The sequence below is a fragment of the Meriones unguiculatus genome, chromosome 4 (genome assembly GCF_030254825.1).
Source record: "Meriones unguiculatus strain TT.TT164.6M chromosome 4, Bangor_MerUng_6.1, whole genome shotgun sequence".
Taxonomy (NCBI): domain Eukaryota; kingdom Metazoa; phylum Chordata; class Mammalia; order Rodentia; family Muridae; genus Meriones; species Meriones unguiculatus.
In genome coordinates this window covers 98,678,612-98,699,864 of record NC_083352.1, presented here as the reverse complement: position 1 = coordinate 98,699,864, position 21,253 = coordinate 98,678,612, and the positions used below count along the sequence as shown (strand labels likewise).

Sequence of the window (21,253 nt, the reverse complement as noted above, 5' to 3'; positions counted from 1 at the left end):
TAAGCCAAGCAGAATGGGCTCTTGGAAACCAGAGTCTGCTCCTTTCGGGCCTCAGCTTCCCCCAGTCAAAGGTGGTGATTACAAACCTGCCTGACACCCACAGGGACAGCTGAGTGCCAGCCACTGGCCCAGGTGCCTGCAGCCCTTAACTCAGTTCTGCCCATAGGGGAGGCACAGATCACAGAGAGCACCAGTCGTTGCCACTATAGGGTCATCCAGCTGCCAGGTTGGAGACAAATTTGAGGCCAAGGGCAGTCCTCATAGTTCACCCTCCTCGTCTCATTTCCCCTTGTAAAGCCCAGCACATGAGCCCCTGGGCTCCGTGGTTTACAAGTATTAGCCACTCGTGTGCACCAGTTTGTTATCTGTCTGTCTCACTTCCTCCCAAATGACAGGGTGGACAGACAGAGGGCTCTTGCGAAGTCCTGGAGATCTGTACGTCCCAGCAACCTCCAGATAGTTGTGATATTGGGCAAGGCGCTTGCTTCCCCTCTGGGCCTGCTCTTTCTGCTAAAGGAGGGGTTTACTGCCTGCGGTTTTCGTTTCGCGATATGGCTTTTCTAGGTTGGCCAGTTGGCCTTGTAGTTACGGGAGTTGACCCTAGGGTCCTGCTCTTTCTGGGCAGGCTCTTTCTTGTCAACGCTGCAGTGCCGGTCTGCCTCTCATGCTTCATTTTGAGAGGAGGTCTCCCTAAGCTGCCTAGGCTGACCTGGAACTCTCTGTAGCCCAGGCTGGCTTTGAACTTTCAGTCTTGTTGCTTCAGCCTCCTAGTTAGGATGACAGGCCTGTGCCACCAGGCTTGGCTGCTTTTCTGGTTTCAATTGAACTGACTGACATTCAGACATTTATAGAGAAAAATTCAGCTCTAAGCTGAGCAGCCTGAGGCTCCCTCAGGTGTCCTGGGCTGGCCTGATATCTGTAGTCCCCACCTGGCCCCATTGTTCAACTCAGGACTAGTGTCAGGACTCTGACCTGGTGTAGAAAGGCTTGAGGGCTTTGAGGGTGACCAGGGCCTTCCTTGTGTTTTCAGACTTCCTCATTGCTTAACACCTTTTAAGTCTACTTTATCTTCATTGATGTTCTTCATTTCACATTCTCCAAGTCACAGAGAACCTGGGTTCAGGTCCGGCCTAAGCCAGCGTGAAGCATCTGAGGCCAGCCCGAGCCCCTCTGCGCTATCTCAGCAGATGCGCGTCTGATTCTGAGGTGCGTGAGTGTGAGCCGCTGGATGCCAGAACAACACCCCCTTCCCCCGCTCTGTCCTTGGTAGCTGTACCTCTTACTTCCCAAACACCAGGGCTGGCAACGTGTCAGTTTTCAGAGGCCACACAAGCTTGGTTTCGGTTGTTGGCAGAGGCAGCTGCCATACATGGGGCCTGGAGAGAGGTACTCTGTAGAGTTGTGCCCAGTCACCTCTGTGCTGGGCCTGGATGACACTGAGCACTCAGTAGCTATGTCTGGTGTGAGGGCACAGTGCACCTCCCTAGGGAGAGGCTGCCTTCAGACGCAGCAGCAGCAGCAGCGAGGGCCCTTGTTCAGGGGGTAAAGTCACACTGGGACTAGATGTGCTCGCCGGCTTCATCTCTGGTCACTGTGTCACACTGAGTGTGGCAGCTTCTTTTTCTTTCCTTCCCCAGGTTTCAATTACTCCGTGTCAGCAGTGGTCTGAAAATATTAAATGGCAGTTTCTAGAAACAAGCAGTTCATAAGTTTAAATCATAGGCCGTTCTAAGCAGTGTGGTGAAAATGTGCCCTGCTGACCGGGACTTGACTCATTTCTCGCCTTGTGTATCCACAGTGTATATGCTACCTGCTCACTAATTACTCAGTAATTATTGTTATGACGCTGATTGTCAGCATTCCAGAGGGCTGAAGTAACCTGAGTTTACTCAGTAATTTCTCCAAAGCATAAGCTTTCATCACAGCATTTATTATAATACGTTTTATTGTAATTATTGTTAATCTCCCCTTGGGCCTATTTTATTAATTGGACCCCATCACAGATGTATGTGTGGGAAAATGAATGTATGAAGGAACTGTACCTGGTCAGGTGTCTCTTGAAACATCAGGGGGCTGCTGTAGTCAGGAGTATAGCCATGGGACTGCGGAGCTCCTGCAGCATCCTATGGGAAGTTGGCCAACCCTTGTTCTCTAAATAGTAGCAATTTCGGTCACGTCTGTGTACCTTCTGTACTGAGCTTTTCATGTTGAGTCTCCTTAGGTCAGCCCAGTCATGGCTAGTGCTGTGGGCTCCATTTTTATACCAGGCCGCTGGCAGGAGTCCCTGGGGAGGAGCCAAGTCGAAGCAGGTTGAGGAGGCTTGGGTGGTCAGCCTGGAATGCTGTCACAGAACCCAGAGCCACTTTATGAGTTGCTTTCTGTGTATCTAAGGCAGGTAGGGGCCTTTATCCCTTGTCCTCTAACACTTCACAGATATGTGTGAACTGCAAAGTGAGCTAGGGGCTGTGATGGCCCTGAAAGGATGTGGGGTTGAGGTGGGGTGCTGTGGGGAAGCAGCAAGGCCACTCCCAAAGCCACAGGGAGCCAGGTCCATTGGCAGTGTGGCACAGAGATGGCGTAGCCAAGGAGGTGTCCTGAAGGAGGAGCTGGCTGGTCAGAAGAGGGGCAGGTTTTCCAGAGGGAGAGAGCCACACCTGTGAGAATTGGCAGGCGTGAGACCTGTGGCCTGGTGGGTTTGCTGGAGCTCACTTGCATGAGCTGCTGTGCCTGTGGGGTGTCAAGAGGCGGTGTGGGGGTGGGGTTAGTGGTCAGGATGTGTGCTTTAAAATTGGAGGCAGTTTGAGTTAAATCATAGGCAAGCCTCAAGTACCAGCCTAGATTGTGCCCTATCTTCAAGTATCAGGAAGTGAGAGAAGGAGGAAGGAAATTTGTTTTTAAAACAAAATTTTAAAAGACTTGACTCATTTAAAAAGAAAATAACCAAGAGTAGAAGGTTCTAGATGTTCTGGTGTTATGATAACCCTTCTTAGGAAGGGCCTGGAGGACCACTACAGGCGCTGGGGGCTCCGTGCCCTGGAAGTTCTCACTGACAGCTTCTTTTCTCCAGTCCCCTCGGCTCCCTTAGGTGACTTGTGGCCACTGGACCAAGGAAGCCACAGGCCGCCTACTCAGAGCCTTCCTTTCTCAGAATGACTGTCTTCATCCCTGGCCTGTCCCCTCCATGCATGCCTTGCCATCTCTGTTGTGCTCTGGCTGTTTCTTTACCCATGTTTCTTTATCCCTGGCCTGTCTCATTCATGTGTGTCTCTGCTCCTGCTCGTGTCTCAAGGTCTGAGGAGGTCGCCGAGGGCTACTGGGTGTCTTCCTGTGTTCTGCATCGTAGCTTTTGAGAAAGTGTCTCACATTTCTGGGAACCCACCACTTCCGCTAGATGGGAAGGCCAGCAACCCCCAGGATACATTTGTCTTCACCGCCAACCTGCAGCATTACGATTGCAGATGTCACACTCCTTCCTACCTTGGCTTTTATGTGGGTCTTGGGGATTTGAACTCAGGTCCTCATGCTTGTACAACAAGTGCTTTACCCACTGAGCCATCTCCCTGGCCCTCTCTGTATCTCTGCCTGTGTCCATCACCTACCACTTTCTCCCGGTCTCCATCTTCCCCATCTGCCTCTGCTCCTTCTCACTATCTGCCCCTGCACCACCACCCCCACCATGTTGCTGCTTGCTCTGGCCTCTACATCTGCCTCCCCAACGCAGATCCCTCTGTTTCCTATCCTGCCTCTCTGCAGCTCTGGCTCTGGCTCCTTGTGTACCCTCCTCCTTCCTGCGCGTACACACACACACACACACACACACACACCCAGTCCTTCCTCTCTCCCACTTCCTTTGACTCTGGGTGACATCTGCCAACAGTTCCGTTCAGACCATTCTCTTGGAGCCATGGGGGATGCTGATGTGGCTGTTCCCCAGGCCTCCCCTCGTTCCTGCTACAGAGCTGTGGGAGGAAGAGGAAACCCGGTTGGCCCCGGGAGGGGAAGGGAACAGAAGGCTGCTCTGATCTGAGGAGGCTCCAGTACTCAGCTCAGGGATAACTAGTCCTTGGGACCCCTGACACGCGTGCACTCAGGAGGCACTTTTTTTAACCTCATGCTATGATACCATCGTGCTGCCTCTACTTCTTGAGCACATAATAGGCCCACACACTTTTTGCTGCTGCTGCTGCTGCTGCTTCTCCTTCTCTTCCTCTCCCTCCTCCTCCTCCTCCTCCTTTTTGGTAGGGGTAGGGTTTCTCTGTGTAGTCCTGGCTGTCCTAGAACTTGCTTTGTGATCAGACTGGCCTTAACTCACAGAGATCTGCCTGCCTATGCTTCTGTCTCCAAAAGCAATGTGCCATCACGCCAAGCATGTATTTGTTGACAAAGGCTTTGGAGTTTAGGGAGAAAGGCGTTAAAAGCTGACGCTGAGCCCTTTCCTTCAGGGGGAAACTGAGGCCTGAGAGTAAACAACTTGCATAGTATAGGAGTGAAGAATGGGTGATGGGAGTGGAAAGCAGAGTAAGGAGAATGTTCAGCTGGTGGGTGGGAGGCCTGCCAGGCTGTCAGGGGAAAGCCCTTCTGGGAGGGGGAGACCCACAGCTTCCCTACTGGGGATACAGCCTGCATGTTCCCTGTTGGAACCCTGGGCAGAGCTTGCTGCCTGCTGCTAGGACCACCATTTGGCGGGAGTTACCTCCCAGGATCCTCATTCCCAACAGGTGTCCGTGAGCTGCCTGGTTGGGAACACAGGCGGCAACCCTGCCCTCCTCTGCAGCCACCGAGTCCAGGGCTCACAGGATGCATAGCTGCCTGCCTTACGTCGTCATCAGGAAGTTCCTTGAGGGAGGCGATGGCAGGTCACTGTTCCAGATGCAGGGTGGGTGTGGTGATAACAGACATTCCAGAGCATGGGACACTCGATTCTTGTCCTCCATTGTCCTCTTGTTTTCTTCTCTGGGATCTGAGTCTCCACCTCTTCTGTAGACAAGGAGCATCCAGGAGAAGGGCTGTGGAGGACTCAGTGACTCTCCCTGTTTCTAGCCAACTCCTGAGTCCTCTGTCCTGCCATGCTCTGACCACAGGCACCGTGGACAGTAGTCTTACCTTTTTTGGGTGTTGAGTGGCACTAGAACCTCTTGAGGACCCCAGGCAGCCGGGCAGAAGCAGGCTGTGAGTGGGGCTGCTGGATGGCTGGTGTGATGATTGTAGACTGTGGTCCCAGGGTTCCCAAGGATTAGATGTTTCTTCACCCTTTCCATAGGATAGGAGATGGAGGCTTAGCAATGCCAAGGGACCCTGCCTGGTGACATTGGACTGTCTGGAAATGGCCAATGCTTTTCCATAGACTCTTCAGAGCCCCAGCCCTAAGAGAAGCCCATTCCCCCACCCCTGCTCCAGATCTGCCCTGTGCCTCCCGGGACTTAGTTAAGAGTTCTCGTTCTGAACAGTTTCGGAACTTAAGAAGCTCTCTAACTTATCTATCTTTTGTTGTCTAGGAACAGGATAGAAGGAGGAGGGGTCAACAGTTTATCTGAGAGGGAGCTAGAAGGGTAGAAAATGGCCCCAGCGGATGCTGTCTCAAAACTGAGTCTGTGTGTGTGTGTGTGTGTGTGTTGTGGCCCAGGGTAGCCTAATAACTGATAGGTCGTCCAGGCTGGTCTTGAACTCCTGAACCTTCTGCCTCAGTCTCCCCATGCTGGGATTTTAGGTGTTTGTCACCAGGCCCAGCAGACCTCCACCCTGTAATAACATGCCCCAGATCCCACAAGATTAAAGCCCAGTGCCATGTGGCTGGACCACAGAAGAGGTGCAGCCCATCTCATTGGGGACCATCACACTCAGCAAGTGTACCACTCTCTGCCTTTGTTCTTGTCGGGCCTGTCCCCTTCTGGGCCATAGGCCACTACAAAGACTACAGCAGTGAAGCATCGGGTGTGGTGATGGTGAAGCCACTCCTCCCTGGGGGAGCAAGGAAGGGGAAGTTAGCTGGAGACATTCTAGGTAAAATGTGCCAAGTAACTCTGGGGCTTCCTGTCAGTAGACTCTAGAGTGCACTTCCTGTGTGGAGCACAGATGCAACTCCTAAGGCAAAAAGAAGTAGTGAGCCAACCCCAGCCCTCACCTGGAGTCTCCACAGAAGACCGGAAATAGATTTGGCTTAGTCATGTGAAAGCCCGTTTGTTTCAAGATCACATGGGGCTTTAGATAAGTGGTTTGGATGCTGAGGTGGGTCAGGCCTGGTATGTGCCTCTGACCACCAGGCGGTGATTAGAGGCCTCGACGATGGCTCGAGAAGAAGGCACAAGAGAAGTGTGTCCCGCCTTAAGCTACAGCTGTGTCTGGGCGCGTTCGTGCACAGCTCTGTGCGACTGTGCTGCCAGCCCAGCTGTCTCGGCCAAAGTGAAGCCAGGTCCCCAGCAGTTCCTGAAAGCTCCTCGGAATTGTCCCCACACGCAGAGGAGCTCTGCTGGGTTACGCCACTGGCCAGGCCTTGGCTGGGGGTCAGCACTGAGGAGGTGCTGGGACAGCTGCTGTGAGCGGAAACTCTGTCCTTGGAAAGGGGAAGCTGTAGTTCAGTTGTTCTCCTGTTTCACAGATGGGAAGAGTGAGGCCCAGAGACATGATCTGCCCAAGGACACAAGGCAAACATGAAAAATTCCTCTTTTCTCATGAATCTCTTCTTCCCCTGACTCTCAGATATGTAAGGACCTGCCAGTCAGTGACATGGTCTCGAACACATGGATGAGCCTCTGAGGGTATCCTTGGTTCTGTAACAAGTGTGGAAAGAGAGAGGGAGGGGCCAAAGACTTTGTCTAGCCCCTCAGCCCGTGAGACTCAGCCATGTGGGGAACAGCAGGGCCAAGACATGGACATTAAGAGTTGGTGCTGAGGTCAAGCTTAGTTTGGGCTCCCTAAAGAAGGTGAAGCCTCAGGGGAGGTATCTGGGATGGTGTGAAGACACTGGGGACTCAGCGTAGCTATTGATCGGCTCCAAGTCCAGCAAATATCAATAGGTTTATGGTTCTTGCACCGGAAGTAACACAGTTAATGGCTTCAGGTACAGCTGGATCCAGGAGCCGGACCTCACTGCCCCACATAGCTCCACACTGCTACCCTTGTCGCCCTGTCTCCTGGGTCGACATCTCCCTGGCTCTGTGGCTGCTGCTTACAGTGGGACTTTGGGACCTGCCTGATTTAAAGACACAGAGAGTTAATATTCAAAAGCTTAGGCCTATAGCTGGCCGGTACTCTCAGCTAGCTTGTCCAAATGATCCCGACTCTCCCAGCCCACAGCCTGCCACGTGGCTGGTTCTTTACCTCTCCATCCTGTTCAGATCTGTCTACCTTCGGGTCCCACTGGTAAATCTCTGGGGTCTGCCTCTTCCTCCCAGGGTTCTCTCTGTCCTGGTTTCCACTTCATGCCCAGCTCTTGGCTGTCAGCTCTTTATTGAAGCCAATCAGATACAATTCTAGATTACCTTAGGCAGATCAGGAAGGAACAAATAATCTAAAATATGAGACCTGGTGATAGGCCATAGCTCTCTGCCGGTACAGAATTAACAGCTTAATATACGGAGACTCACCCTTACACGGTGTACCCCAGCAGCTGCCTGCAGGGGTCCCTACACGGTTAGGCCTGTACCCTTACTTAGCTTCGCCCTCTAGAAGATCTGTGGAAATTTCCAGTCTGTTTCCGTTGACCCTGCAGGTCATGTGTCCATCCTGAGGCAACTCTGTGGACTGGAGACGGAGCACTGTGACCGGACAGGCCTTTGGCATTTGCTGAGGGAGGAGTGCATGATAACCCTAGCCGCTCCTGGAAAACCAGCTGAACAGACAGGGCCGAATCAGAGGTCAGCAAGGCGCCCCAAAATGGGCTGGGACACAGTGGGTGGTAAGAAGTGGGTGCGATACACCAGCACCCCATGCTGTGGGTGATGGCAGCGGATTCCGGGCTGTGTTGCTGGTGAAGTGGGTGGGCTTGGTGACCCGGTGGATTGGATACTGAGAGGAAAGTCCCCTCCCCCCGGGGGGATGAAGCTATGGGCGGATTCCATACCTTACCAGAGCCTGAGAGGAGGGGGCCAGCCCGGGAGAGGACACTCTGGTGCCAGACACTGGAGGGTAGTGTCATCAGGAAATGTCCCTCCATCCTGGGGTGGCTGCAGGATAGACAGACAGCTCGCCCACAGGTTGTTGGCCCTTTTATGGAGTGTGAGTCTGGGGTCAGTGCCAGGCGCTGAGGTTCGGGAGGCAGGACGAGAAGCCCCAGCATGTGTTACCGCTGTGTTCCTGGAGCCTGGCACAGACTGAGGCTGAGAGTGAACGACAGCCTGTGTGCTCCTCAGTGGTGGCCAGGGGAGAGGGGTACCAGTGACAGGGGCCCGGCCAGCAATACCGTGCCTCAGCCCCGGCAGCCTATGACCCCTGAGGACTGAGGATGCCTGGCATTTCTGACTTTCTCGTGTTGATTTTCTGTTCTGTAAAATCCACTGTCATGGTTGGTCTAGTCACGTGGCTATCTGGTATCTTTCCCCCTGACCAGTTGGTCTGTGTTTATTGATCTGTGTTCATTTGTTTGTTCATCCTGTTGGCGGCAGGTTGTCCCCAGCAGAGCCTGCTGGGAAAACTCAGTGCTTCCTTTACCAGGGACATTCTAGATGGCAGAGAGTCACCACATTCGGCATGTAGCTCTGTAATACTGCAGCTTGCCCACAGGCCGTTGGCCCACTGCTGGTTTATAGGGTGTGAATCTGGGGTCAGCGCCAGGTGCCAGGGTATGGGTGGCATGACCAGATGGCCAGGCATTATTCACCCATATACCTTGGAGCCAGAGAGCTCTGTCTGTGCCATGACCTCACCAACACTTGCTGTTCCCATCCTTGTCCTCAGGCAGAGAGATCCCACGGTGCCCTTAGCCCATTTCCCTGATGGGAAATACTGAGTCCTGGGTTCATGTGCTTAGCTGATGGTTTCGGCAACCTTTGTCTCTTTAACCCATTTGTCTGCCAGGTTGCCTCACTGCCTGGCTGATTTCACTGAGCTCTCTGTATATCCTGGATGCACATCACTTGTGTGACGCATCACTAATCTCTTCTTTCCCATGGAGCATCGTTTGATTAGTAAGAGGTAGCAATGGGAGTTTTGAGCTTCAGAGTCATTGCTGTGCCAGGCCTAGAGGTGCAAACCTGTAATTCCTAGTGCGCCAGAGACTGAGGCAGGAGAATAGCAAAGCCTGAGGGGGTGCTCAGCCACAAGTTGGTCCACCAGAGGAGCCGCAGGCTGCCCTCCACTCCACTCTCAGAGAGTTGAGTACATGAGGGACCTGGGAGGCATCAGACGGCCCTTTCATCTATAAGTCTTACACCGTCCATGCGTGGGCTCAGGCTCATGGTTGGGATATGCCAGAGATACAAGGTGGGCCCTAGCCAGACATGGTGCCTTCACCTGCACCCCAGCTCTCAGGAGGCCAAGGAAGGACGATCGTGAGTTCCTGAGTTCCAGACCAGCTTGAGCTATAGTTTCCCTGTCTTAAGAGGAAGGAAGGAGGGAGGATGCAGCAGCTTTCCCAGGGTCTCACAGCTACATGGGCAGAATTCTGGAATGCTGGCATTATGGGTTGAATTCCCCTCCCTATCCCTGAAATTTCCCTGAGTCCATCAGGCAGTGTATTCTGGATGCCTCAGTTTCTCCATCTGTTGAGTTGGGGTATAGCACTGGTCATTTGACATTGCTATACAGCTGTTTTAAGTAGAGGGAGGTATTGCCATGCTGGCCCAAAGGACCTCTAATGTTTGTTAACTGACCCTGGGTGGTTCACCGTGCAGAGGAGGAAACTGAGGCTGCACCCTGCGGCAAAGCTGAGCTGGGGTCCCAGGAGTCTCACCAGTTTCTTTCCCTTCCCCACACACCATCAGTTATGTGTCAGTTATGTAGCATGGTGGGCAGACCTGCTCTGTGCCTGGCTGGTTCTCAGTGCCGCATGACTAGACATGGGCAGACACAGGGCAGCCTTCCGCTGGCACCCAGCAGCCTAGCCCACAGGCTGCCTCCTCCCTCAGGAACGCTGTGTCATTTGCTGGGTATCCACGACTTTGTGTTCTTAGAAAGTCTGAAAGCCAGAGTGACCAGTTCAGTAGGTGCACTAGGCCACCTGCTGCGGCTAGATCCAGAAGCCATAGCTAACAGGGGTCTTGGAGGTAACTGACCCCCCCCCCAGCGGCTTGCCCAAACACCTCCATCAGCCTAAATCTCCACATCTGGCAAATGGGGGGACTCGCCAGCTTGGTGAAGATGGCAGAGCCAGGCAGTTCAAGGTTGGTGCCGACAGACCTGAGGCTGAGGGAGGGCCGGGGTGCTTAGATTGTCTGTACAGCGGGAAGCAAGCCAGCTGCGGCTGCTGTGTCCTTTTGGGTCCCTCTAGGTCCCTCTGTATGGTATGCAGATCTGTGTGGGGCTGTTGAGGTGCAGACCAGGTCCTCGGAGTGGGACTCCCACGCTGCCATCCCATCCTTTGCTCCTGCCCAGCAACTCCTTGGGCACCTGTCACACAGGGCACAAGAACAAGGTCCTTGTATAGGTGAGTTGTGAGTCAGGGACCTAAGACGACCTGTCCGCTGGATGGCTTTGGCTGAGTGCATGGTGTGTTCTTGCAAGGGTGTGGGGACATTTGGCAAGTGCTGTGAATCCTGTGTGTCCTGTCCCCTCCGTGTGTGTTGCCTCTCACCGGCAGTTCACCAATGTGGCTCTGGTCTGAAGCGGGGCCTGGCACGAAGCAGGTGTTGAAGCAGTGTGTACTAGACCGTGGGATTGATGAGCACTGTGGAAAGACCTGGCCTTTCCATTGCCTATCAACCGCCTGAAGCCTGACTCTCTTCAGACACAATTTGGCTCCAAGTGATTCCTTGGGACTCAATGGTGGAGGACCTTTGACAGCACCATGACCTTCCCCTCCTGACCCCTAGTTGTGACAACCAGAGCTGTCCTCAGACACTGTCACCCATCCCAAGAGACCCCTGGGGTGTGAGGACAGTGAGTGGCCAGAGGCAAGAGGGACAAATGTGTGGTGGCCAGACGGGAGAGTAGTCCGAGTCGTTAGCGTTGGATGAGAAGAGCCAGTGCGGTGGCGCCTTGCACCGCTCCCCAGTGGCTATCCCTTGGGAAAGAGAGAATTATAGGCGTGTGCCACCGTCCCCTTTGTCACTCTCAGCATGCAGTGTTCTTGTGAGCCATGGCTGCTGCGTTTGCTTTAGAATAAGGAGTATTGCAGGGCAGGTCCCCAGAGCAGCGTGATACACATGGTGGGTGCCGCAAGAGGGAGAGCAGACCAGGGAAGCCCCTGTTTCAGTGCTGAGCGCGCTCCGTTAACCTCCAAGGATCAAGGCATTGAAGATCCTTTTGTGTAGATCAGAGCTCAGAGAGAGAACAGAACTCCCCCAAGGCTGTCCAGTACACCACTGCAGGCTCCTGCGCCTCCTGTGCTTGCCTTGAGGCCTTGCTGTTTGCTTCCAGCCTCCTTTATGTTTGACTGGTTGGTGTGCAGCAGCCTGGCTGGCACCCAAGAATGGGGCAGGCTGCAGAGTTGTTGCCTGTGGGAGCAGTGCTGTAGTTTGACCCGGTGGCACTGGAGAGCCTGAGAAGGACCTTGGCAGACATGTGCCCTGCATTGCTTCTCTCTAGATCATACTCTCACCATGGCCCCCAGTACCCAAGTCTAGATTCACTTCTTGAGTCTGCAGGGTTGGCATTGCATGTCCTGCAAAGGGCCTTCCATAAGAGTGGAATTCCAGAATGCTTGGGACCTGAAATGTTGGAGGTTTTGACCATTAAGTTGTTTTTGTTTTTGTTTTTATCAATTTCACATGTTGAGCAATCTTAACTCTGGAATTTCAGCTGCTCCAAAATTGGAAACTGTAAAAAGTTTTGTTGGTGCTCAATAGCTTTTAGATTTTGCAGGTAGAGTAACATTCATGTGTTGACCCTAGCACTCAGAAGGCTGGGCTGAGTCTCCAACAAAGCCAGCTTGCATTATGTAGTCACACCGTGTCTCAAAACAAACAATCAGAAGGTTTCAGGGTAATGAGGAGAACAGTAATACAGCACCTACTGTGTGCTTAGCATGGGTGGTGGGGATGCAGTTGGCCGGCTATGTGATCCTCCTGCTCTCCTCAAGGCATGCCCCAAGCACCCTCCCTAGCCACTGCTTGTGTATTTCAGAATGCAAGGTCATAAAGCCACCAAGCAAATTTAGAAATGATGGGTTTCGCTTTCCTACTTATCCGTTTACTAAATAATACAGGATCTCACGTAACAAAGACTGATCCAGCTCACTATGTAGCTGAGGATGACTTTGAACTTCTGCATCTGTCTCCTGAGGCATGCTGCAATTCATACATGTGCGCCTCCACCCGCTTTATGCAGTGCTGGGGATCGAACCCAGGTCTCTGTGCATGCTTGGTAAGCTGTACTGTCTATGGAACTTCTCCCGCCCTGCTATGCTTTAGGATAGTGGGGAGGTTAGGAGGGCTGTCAGGAGCCCTGTTGTGCTTAGAGCAGGTTTCCTGCAGAGAATATCACGCTCTTCATCGGGACATCACATCCTGAGGTCCCAGGCAACGAATGCTCCCCTTTCACGGTCTATGTACAATATTTAACTCATCCCTAGTTGAAGGTGATGATAAGTTGGTGGCTGCCAGGTCCTGCCCTGTGGCAGGCAGCCTTGCCTCAGTGTGCAAATGGGGAAACTGACACTGCTTCTGCTAAGTGCCGTCCCTCCCCTGGCCGCACCCTGGCAGAGTTACATGTGATCCCAGTCTGTCCAGAGGTGTTCCCTGGGCCCTGAACTCCCAGGCCTCATGGACCACAGCTGCTGGGTCCTGTGGTTACCATGTGGCCTTGTGGGAAAAGAGCGAGTGGAGTGCTGACCGAGAAAAAGGTCTGTGGCCACCTAGAAGCCCCATGGGCAAGCAAGGGTGGGTGTGTTACTGAGAGCCATCCTTCCCAAGAGGACTGCCTCCCTCAAGGAGAACCCCAGCCAGAGGCCTGGGCAGATGCGGACCCCTGATCTGGGTGTTCCCAAGGCAGAGAGTCACTTGAATCCTCTCCTGGTGTGCTGGGGACACCGGCATGGTAAAGGACACTTTTTTTAGGGTGTCACCCTTCCAGGGACACAGTTCTGTTATCTGAGGGGACACTGAGTCTCATGCAGTCTCACCCACTCAGCTGAGTCAAGGGGCGGAAGGAGCGCAGGGCCCCATGTGAATCCTCATTGGGGTACTGAGCACCTCAGGCTCCAGCAAGTGAGGTTTGTTGTCTTCTTCAGCTCCTGGACTCCACTCTGAGGACAGGGGGCCAGCCCCACTGCTTTTGAAATATGGACCATGAACTGGGGTGGGGCTCAGTGATGAGCATTTTCTCAGCATGCCTGGGCCATAGGTTCACCCCCAGCTCTGCAGAAATAGGAAACGTTAGATGTGGTACCAGTTCAGGCACCAGGTTACAGCAGGTGCTGGCCATGGAACTTGGCATAGCCCAGGTGCAGGAAGCAGAATTCAGCCTCCCTTTGGAAGTCTCATGGGGAAAGTGAGTCCCAGAGCAGAAAGTGGCCTGGTGTGTGAGCGGTACAGTGGGGTTTGTGCCCACTCTTTCTCACTGAGGCCTGCAGGACGTTGTTCTGCCCATTCCCAGACTGTCCCCTAAAGGCCAGAACTTTAACAGGTGGCTGAGCTGAGGCCTCTGTCCACCTGGAGTGAGGTTGGAGCAGCAGAGTCTGAGCTCAGCCCAGGTTGGGCCCTGCTTTAGTGCTGACTCTGGCAGAGGGGCGCAATCTCTCAGTCTCCTGGCCCTCATCTGCGATTGGGTAGCAGGTGCCATCCTCACAGAGCTGCCTCCAGAGTGCTACAATTAAAGACGTAGCCACTTTAACCTGCAGTAGCAGCTTGTGAGTATCTTAGGCTGGGTTGGACTAAAAACCATGATGCCATGCTCTTGAAACCGTGGTGTGTGTGTGTGTCTCCCACAAATGTTGTGGTGAGCCACGTACCCCAGCATGTGGCAGGAGCAGGTGGGTGGTGATGCAGTTGCCTTGCCCCACTGTTCTCCACTCAGCAGCCCCATGGGTGGGAACTGCTCAGTCCATTTCGCACGTGGTGGAAACTGAGGCCCAGAGAGGCCGAGTGCAACAGTCCTCCCATTGCCGCCCCCTCCCCCATCCTTGGTACTGTTATTCTATCCATTTGCTTCTATCTGCCTTTTCCTTGGTTGATGGGCTAACCTGTGGCTTCCTTCCCCCTCCCCTCACTCTCTCCCCTCCCCTCCCCACCCCAGGCTGTTCAGACTCTAGCCATCCTCACCCCTGAGGTCCTTTTAATCTTGAAGTTTGCCGGCTGGCCTGGGGTGCCAGTGAATGGAGGAGACACGAGGGCTGGCTTCCGGTTCTGGATCCTCCTGTCTCAGCCTCCAGTGGGATCAGGAGTGCGTACCCACCCCTGGCTCCAGCAAGGGCTTCTCAGATCAGGAGCCCCAGTGCATTCAGGGCCCAGGAATTTAGATGGAAGAGAATTCCATGTTTAACAGCTCCATCTGTCAATATTGGTGACAAGTGTGAACTGCAGGAGCTGCAAGTGTGTCAGCAAGAGAAACCCTGTGTGTTTTTCTGGCACATTCCACAACCTTAGACCTGCTTTCCTGGCTGGTGCAATATGGGAGGGACCTGGTCCCACTTGGTCCTTATTGATTGACTGCTCTGTTGCCCCCTGGATGCCTCCCTTAACCCTCTGTATTTATTGTGTTAGGTTTAAACCACTCTTTAACAGGCACCTGAAGATTTGCTAAAGTGTGTGTGTGTGTGTGTGTGTGTGTGTGTGTGTGTGTTAGCAAGTGTTAGCACCAGGTGTGTGTGTGTGTATGTGTATGTGTGTGTGTGTGTGTTAGCAAGTGTTAGCACCAGGCAGGCTCTGAGATGCCTCCACCCCTGCCTGCGGCCAGCCTCTGATCTCTTGTCTCCTCACGGAGGCTGCCTATGTTATCAAGGAGGCCCATGTGCCACTGGCTGCTGCCTTGCTGTGGGTGCTTCTGTCCATACATTGGGTGTCATTTAGAGGCTGCTCTGTGTGTGGTGTCCTCTCCTGGCCAACCCGTATGCCCATCTTGCGCCGTTTCCCAACATCCCCATCTCCCTGGGTGCTGTTCTCTGTTAGGCGGGATCCTGTCTGCGGCGTAATGCTCACCGAGGTAGCCACCATCACAGCCTGAGCTCTGCACCACCCTCAAGGCAGGCACCGTCTTCAGATGTACATCCCAAATGTGACTGGCAGAGAAGCGCTAGTGTGAGCCAGCCACGGAAAACTGTCTGCCTAATGTGGGACACAAACTGCCACCATGGTAAGACATGTCACATTCCCCATGGCCAGCCCGCAGGAAGCACGCACTGCATGCTGGGGATGTGACCAAAGTGACATTTCAGAGAGAGTGGGCAGGGAGCCAGCACTAGCTAAAACCCAAACCCTGGGTCGTACTGTGTCTTCTGAGTCAGTCCTACACATGACTTCACACAGGATGCGTTGCCATAAGCACATACTTCACAGAAGAGCCCCGCTGACCATGTGGTGCATGGGAGTAGCTTAACTTTTTTTTTTTTTTTTAACGCAGGGTTTTATGTAGTCAGCCTGGATTTAAAATTACTTTGTAGCTCAAGCTGACCTCCAATTTTTGATCCTGCGTCAGACTTGGGAGTGCTGGGATCACAGGCTAGTACCAGCACACCTGGTACTTGATACCAGCAATCCCCTACTTTGGGGAACTGAGGCAGCAGGAATCATTATGAGTTCTGGGCCAGCCTGGGTTACAGAATGAGGCCCTGTCTCAGCCGTCCTCTACCTGAAGACAGTAAAATGCACACACACTGGTTGTGAGAGCTGGTGACAATGGTTTTCGTGCAGTGTAGAGTATGGTATATGGGCCACACTTTTCTGTAAGTGGCTACTATCAGCTTGTACAGTTTGTGCTTGTTGCTGGCCAAGGTGCTGCTGTATGAGGGACGGCCCTTGGGGACACACACTGACGTTTAAATTCACCTTACGGAAAAGAAATAGGACATGCAAGGAATCACACATAGTCACACATTGTGATGTTGGCACTTGGCAAGTAGAGGCAGGAGGATTGCTGGAATTTGAGGTCAGGTTGCGTTGCAGAGGGAAACCTTGTCGTGAAACCCTGTTGCTTGCTTTGTCAGCACCGTCTAGTCTAAAACTGGATGGAGAGGAGCACAAGGGTGACCTGTGAGGAAGCTGTTTTGATGGTAACTTCCGGAGAGGGAGACTGAGGAGGTGTGTGTGTTGTGTGTGTATGCAGTGGATGTGTGTGTCCCACATGGCTTGCAGTCAGCACTGACGGGTCACGGCCAGGTGTACAGAACTTCACACCAGTGTTCAGCTTCCACCCCCAGCTTCCTGCCGAGTGGAGACAGGATCCTGTGTAGGAGGCCGTGCCGTCTCAGGAAGCTGGGCTCCTGCAAGGTAGTCCTGGCCCTTTCCTGTTTGTTCTGCCCTGGACAGAGGCCTTGGGACCTTTCTGCACAGTAGCTGCCACAGGCCCAGGCAAAGCTAGGAGCTGAGCTAGGCACTGGGCAGACTGTCCCTAACGGTGTGCGTTGAAAAGTGCAAAGGCTTTAAGAGCCTCTAGTTACAGACACACCTGGGACCCATCTGGGACCCACCTGTGCCTTAGTAAAACGTGGTGATAGTTGTATCTGTAGGGTCTAAGTTAGATCCAAAATGTGTGTGAAACTTACAGACCCATCCAGACAAAGTGGTACACACCCATGAACCTTGTGAGGGGGAATCTGGAGCTTGCTGGCCACCTCACAAGTCCCTGTCTCAAAGACAGCAGAGTAAACCCAGCAAGCTCACCTCCAAGGGCACTCGGGTCTCCTTAGACCTTGCTGGGCTGTGAACAGGAGGCAATGTTCCCCGTGTGTTTGTGGGGTTTACGAAAGATCAAACATTGTGTTCTAACAGCATGCATTTTTCGCTTTCTCTCCAAAGCCGGCTACCCAAGTCCTCCCACTGACCTTTCTGAGAACCAGAAACCCTTTGGCCTTGCCCTCGGGCCTTGAATTGCCCTGTGGGTTTGCCCATGTTGCACTGTCCTGTTGGTGTTTAGTCTTGGGAGTTTACACACCTAGCCATCCATAAGCCCAGGCCAGCTTGCCACACAGCCCTGGGAAGTGTCCAGTGAGAACACAGCCATCTACGGTCACATGTGGCATCTCTGTTGAGTTCTGTGCTGAGGTGGAGATGTTGAGCTCAGAGCACACCTGACCTTCAGAGGCCATCAGTGAGGTGGCTCGTGAGTTCTGGAAGCAGAGGCTGGGGTAGGTTGTACAGGACAGGAAGTCACTGTTGACCCCACAAAGCAGGACCATGCCTGCCTTGATTCCCGAGTCCCTTCTGCTCTTGACGCACGGGGTCTGTGGCAGTGGTCCTAATTCAAATGCTGACATCTATGGGGTGGTGACTGTATGCCAGCCTTGTCAGCTGTGTGGACTTTGTGCTTACTTTGTCCCAGACATCCATGTTCCTCACAGAGAGCTGGCCCAGAACAACCCAGGACACCCAGCTTGGAGTGGAGAAGCTGTGAGAGTATCAGACTCCCTGCTCCCCACTCCTGCCTCCCCCATCCCACCCTGCATGCCCTCCCCATCCCACCTGCATACCCCCCAGACTTATCAGCAGCCATGACCTGAAATGCTTTTCCCATCCTCTCGTTGCTGGCTTTCTGGGGTTGTTCCCCAATGTAATGGGTCAATGGTCTCTGAACCTAGGGCTGCCCTCCTAGCCATTCATGGGAGAGTAGATGGTACAGGAGTGAGATGACATTGCTGCCTGGCAGGGGGCAGTTTGAGGGCTGGTTCCCTGGGGGCAGGACCCCACAGCCAGTGTGGGTTTGTGCACAGGGGCCTGGCTCCCATCCAGAGCCACTTTATAAGTGCAGCCTATGTCCTGCCAGCTCCCTCTGCTCACACCTCATCTTTTCTTGGGAACCTCTTGATCTGCTGAGCGTAGGGAAATGCCAGTTTAGAAAGCACACGTGGGTTTGAGCCAAAATGTCATTTCCTTCCTTCCACTCTGGTGTCTGTACCTCAAGCTGGGCAGTTCCTTCTGCACTGGGCACCAGTGCTGTGTCTTTTATGTAGTGCAGGCTGGCCTTGAACTCACTGTGTAGCTGAGGGTGACTTGATCCCCCTCCTTCATCTTCTGCTCTCACTGAATTCTGCTAGTGTGAGTGGTTCAGGTGCACAGTAGTTTCCTCGTGAACAAATGTCTTTCTGGTGTGATGTAAGTGGCTCCCTCAGATCCTTCCACACTTGATGCCTTCTTCCCTTCCCATGGCTCTTGGGCACGTTGGGGACAAGCTGAGAGCTGGTGTGATTCCCCCATCTCCTAATGGCCCATTTTGAGAGTTGCATGACACCACGGTGGCCTCAGCCTCTCCCAAGAGCGAAGGGGGCCAAAACCCCACCTCACAGCACCTGCCACCAGCAGCACTCGCTCTGGGCAGGTACCCCTGCACAGCTTCACCGACAGTCCCTTCCCACATTCCGGGAGGCTGCAGTGTCCACACTGCCTTTTTAGGTTGAGTGTGATGGTGCCCAGAGGCATCGTCAGCCCCGTTTCTCAGAGGAGCTCAGAGGTTTGGCAGTGACAGGCCAATGCCACGCAGCTGGGTCTGCAGGCAGGCAGGCTGCACCATTTCTGTACCTGGCACACAAAAGGCAAACCTAGTAATCACTTGATCCCTCATCACAGAAAACCATGTGACCAGCACAGCCAGAAGCATGATTTAGGAGGAGATGCCCCTCCCCCGCCACTAGGACTCTGTAGGGAACATCCGAATGCTTCTTAGTCTTTTTCTCCTACTGTTTTTGGGTGCCAGTCAGTTTGCCTTATTAGTGATCTGCCCTGGGGCACAGTTACACTTGTCCCGCAGCCTCACAGACCTAGCAGGCCCATAGAAGGCACAGCCCGCTGTACAAGCACGGGGCCGATGAGAGGATGGGTGAAGCAGGGTATGGATAGCCCCGGGTGTAGTGTTGACTGGTGGTCCTCCTGTAAGAGAAGAGAGCTGTGGACCCCGCCTCGGCCTTGTTGCTGTCCCCGGAGTCAGCGTTGTGTGGTAGAGCTCATCTGACAGTCTGTGGCTGTTCTCGTGGGGTTTGTGCTATACTGGCAGTTTCTGAGGCCCTGCTCCTGTACAGTTCTCTCCCTTCTTTTTCTTCCCCTCTCCCTCCCCATGAAAGGGCACACAATGCTCCTCCTCCAGCCACTGGCATGAAAGGCATTGGCACACGTTCTCCATGTACCCTGATACCTTCTTTTATTTCTGCATGTGTGATGGGGAGGACGGATGCCATGGTATGAGTATGGAGGCCAGAGAACAGCACGGTGGGGTCAGTTCTCACCACATTTTTGTGGGTTTGGGACACTGAACTCACTTTTGCAGCAGGTGCCTTTGCCTGCTGAGCCTTCTTGCTGGCCCACCTCTGTACTGCACATCACCTCGAATCGATTTACCTGGTGCAGTGCAAATGCAGTGGGAAGAGTTGTTCCTCGCCATTGTCTAGGTGAAACAAACAGACATTGTCAACACAGAGGCAGTTTTCCTTCCAGGCTCAGATAAGCCTGTGCACATAGAACCTGCGGGTGCTGGTGAGGAAGCACCCCACACTCTGGGGGCCACAGAGGCTGGCTCCCATTGCAGTTACCCTGATCTAGGTCAGGGCTGTACAGTATGGTAGTCCCCATGGACTCCAGTGGTTTCTGAGCCTTTGACCAAGGGAAAGCAAAATGAATTTTACATTTTTCTCAGTCTGGCTGAATTTAACCTCTTCTCAATCCCTGTGACAGTACATTGGGTGCCCTGCTTGGAGGTGGAAAGCCCATCACTTGGTCCATGGCTCTCAGCAAGCCTGTTCTTCGGGGAGTAGTTGATGGCAGCTATGCGGTTGGCAGGCCTGTGGTATGTTTGGCATTTCAAGGGCCTCCCAAGGGCAGCCAGATTGCCTCCAGAAGCTTCCAGTGCCCTCCCTGGATTGCTGGGTTTCTTCCCAGGGGGTGAGTCAGCCCCCATGCCCAGGAGTTCTGGGCCTGAGCATCTTGTGTGGGAGCTAGATAGGATTCCTTCCTCAGCGGGGCCTCATTGTATTAGCAGGGATGGATTTCCAGAATACAGAAAAGACACAGACAAACGAAATAAATAAATGATAAAGGTGAGGAGTGAGATACAGGTGACCGCTCCTTGCTCCTTTCCGTAGTGACACAAATGACACTGTTGGTATCCTGAGTCCTTCTGTATAGTTGGAGCTTCCCAGCAGCCCCTGTTTCCAAACGGAGACTGTGGTCTTAGAGGTCAGGGAGGGGAGGACTCTTCCATCTCTAGAGCCACGTTCTGAACCATCCACACGCTGGGTCTGAGACAGGACCCAGGAGGGACATAGAATATCAGGTGTTGGGTGTGTGTCTATGAAGCTTGCCTCCCCCAACCCCTTCCCAGGCTTTAAAAACCCTCTTGACATGCACCCATGGGGACACAGCCTGCCTCTGAAGCACAGTGTTTGGAACTGAGTGATGAAGCCTCACAGACCGAGGTGGGAAACATTCAGTTGGTTCTTGGCTTAACTGCTTTAGAGACGTTCTACTCTTGTCTCAGCGCAGCCTCAAGACACGTGCACATCTGCACTGAGCGAGTGCTGGGTGGAGGCTGGGCATTATCTGACTACAGGGAACACTGTACCTTGGTATGTGGTACCCTTTGGAGCTGCGCAGAGCCGGACTGGGTAACTGTGCCTAGCATTCCCTGGGTGGTGACAGGCATGCTGTTGTATTATTTACTTTACCTGATGTCTCGGGCCGAGAGGAGGAAAGAGGCTGGCAGGGACTCCCCATCTAGTGGCCATTGTCTGGTGCCTCAGGGAGCCTGAAAGCTCCTCTGCCTCAGCCAGCTCCTGACACAGTATCTCCATTGCTCTGCAGGGCAGGAAGCCGTGGTGAGCAGGCTCGGGGAGTGGTGCTTGGAAATGAGGGCATCCATGGGAGGTGAGTCTACCCAGAGATCCCGCTGTCCTGACACAGCCCCTTAATGCCTCCACGTTCCCCACCTCCAGTATTGGGCAGCTCTCTGCACAGCTGGCTAATTAAAATGCAGGAACATCAGAGCCTGGTGCACATTGGAAATGCCAGCACATAGGAATCTGCAG

At 53.5% G+C, this 21,253-nt stretch overlaps 1 protein-coding gene across 4 annotated transcripts in view; it reads left to right on the top strand.

Moving 5' to 3' along the window:
• Tpst2 (tyrosylprotein sulfotransferase 2) overlaps positions 1–21,253 on the top strand; it is a 35,651-nt gene that overhangs the window by 3,412 nt on the left and 10,986 nt on the right. Inside the window, exons 1-3 of one of the 4 annotated variants that reach the window (XR_009591534.1) lie at positions 7,709–7,853; positions 19,905–20,111; positions 21,030–21,092. The exons of 1 other annotated variant lie outside the window; for it this stretch is intronic. Coding sequence is in view for 1 of the 3 variants with exons in the window: in XM_060382616.1 (XP_060238599.1) it covers positions 7,798–7,853; positions 21,030–21,092 (119 nt within the window). In the remaining 2 variants the exon portion in view is untranslated. Of the gene's footprint in view, positions 1–7,708; positions 7,854–19,904; positions 20,112–21,029; positions 21,093–21,253 lie in introns of those variants that run through there. 2 more of the 4 variants (XM_060382616.1, XM_021646945.2) reach the window with 2 other exon arrangements.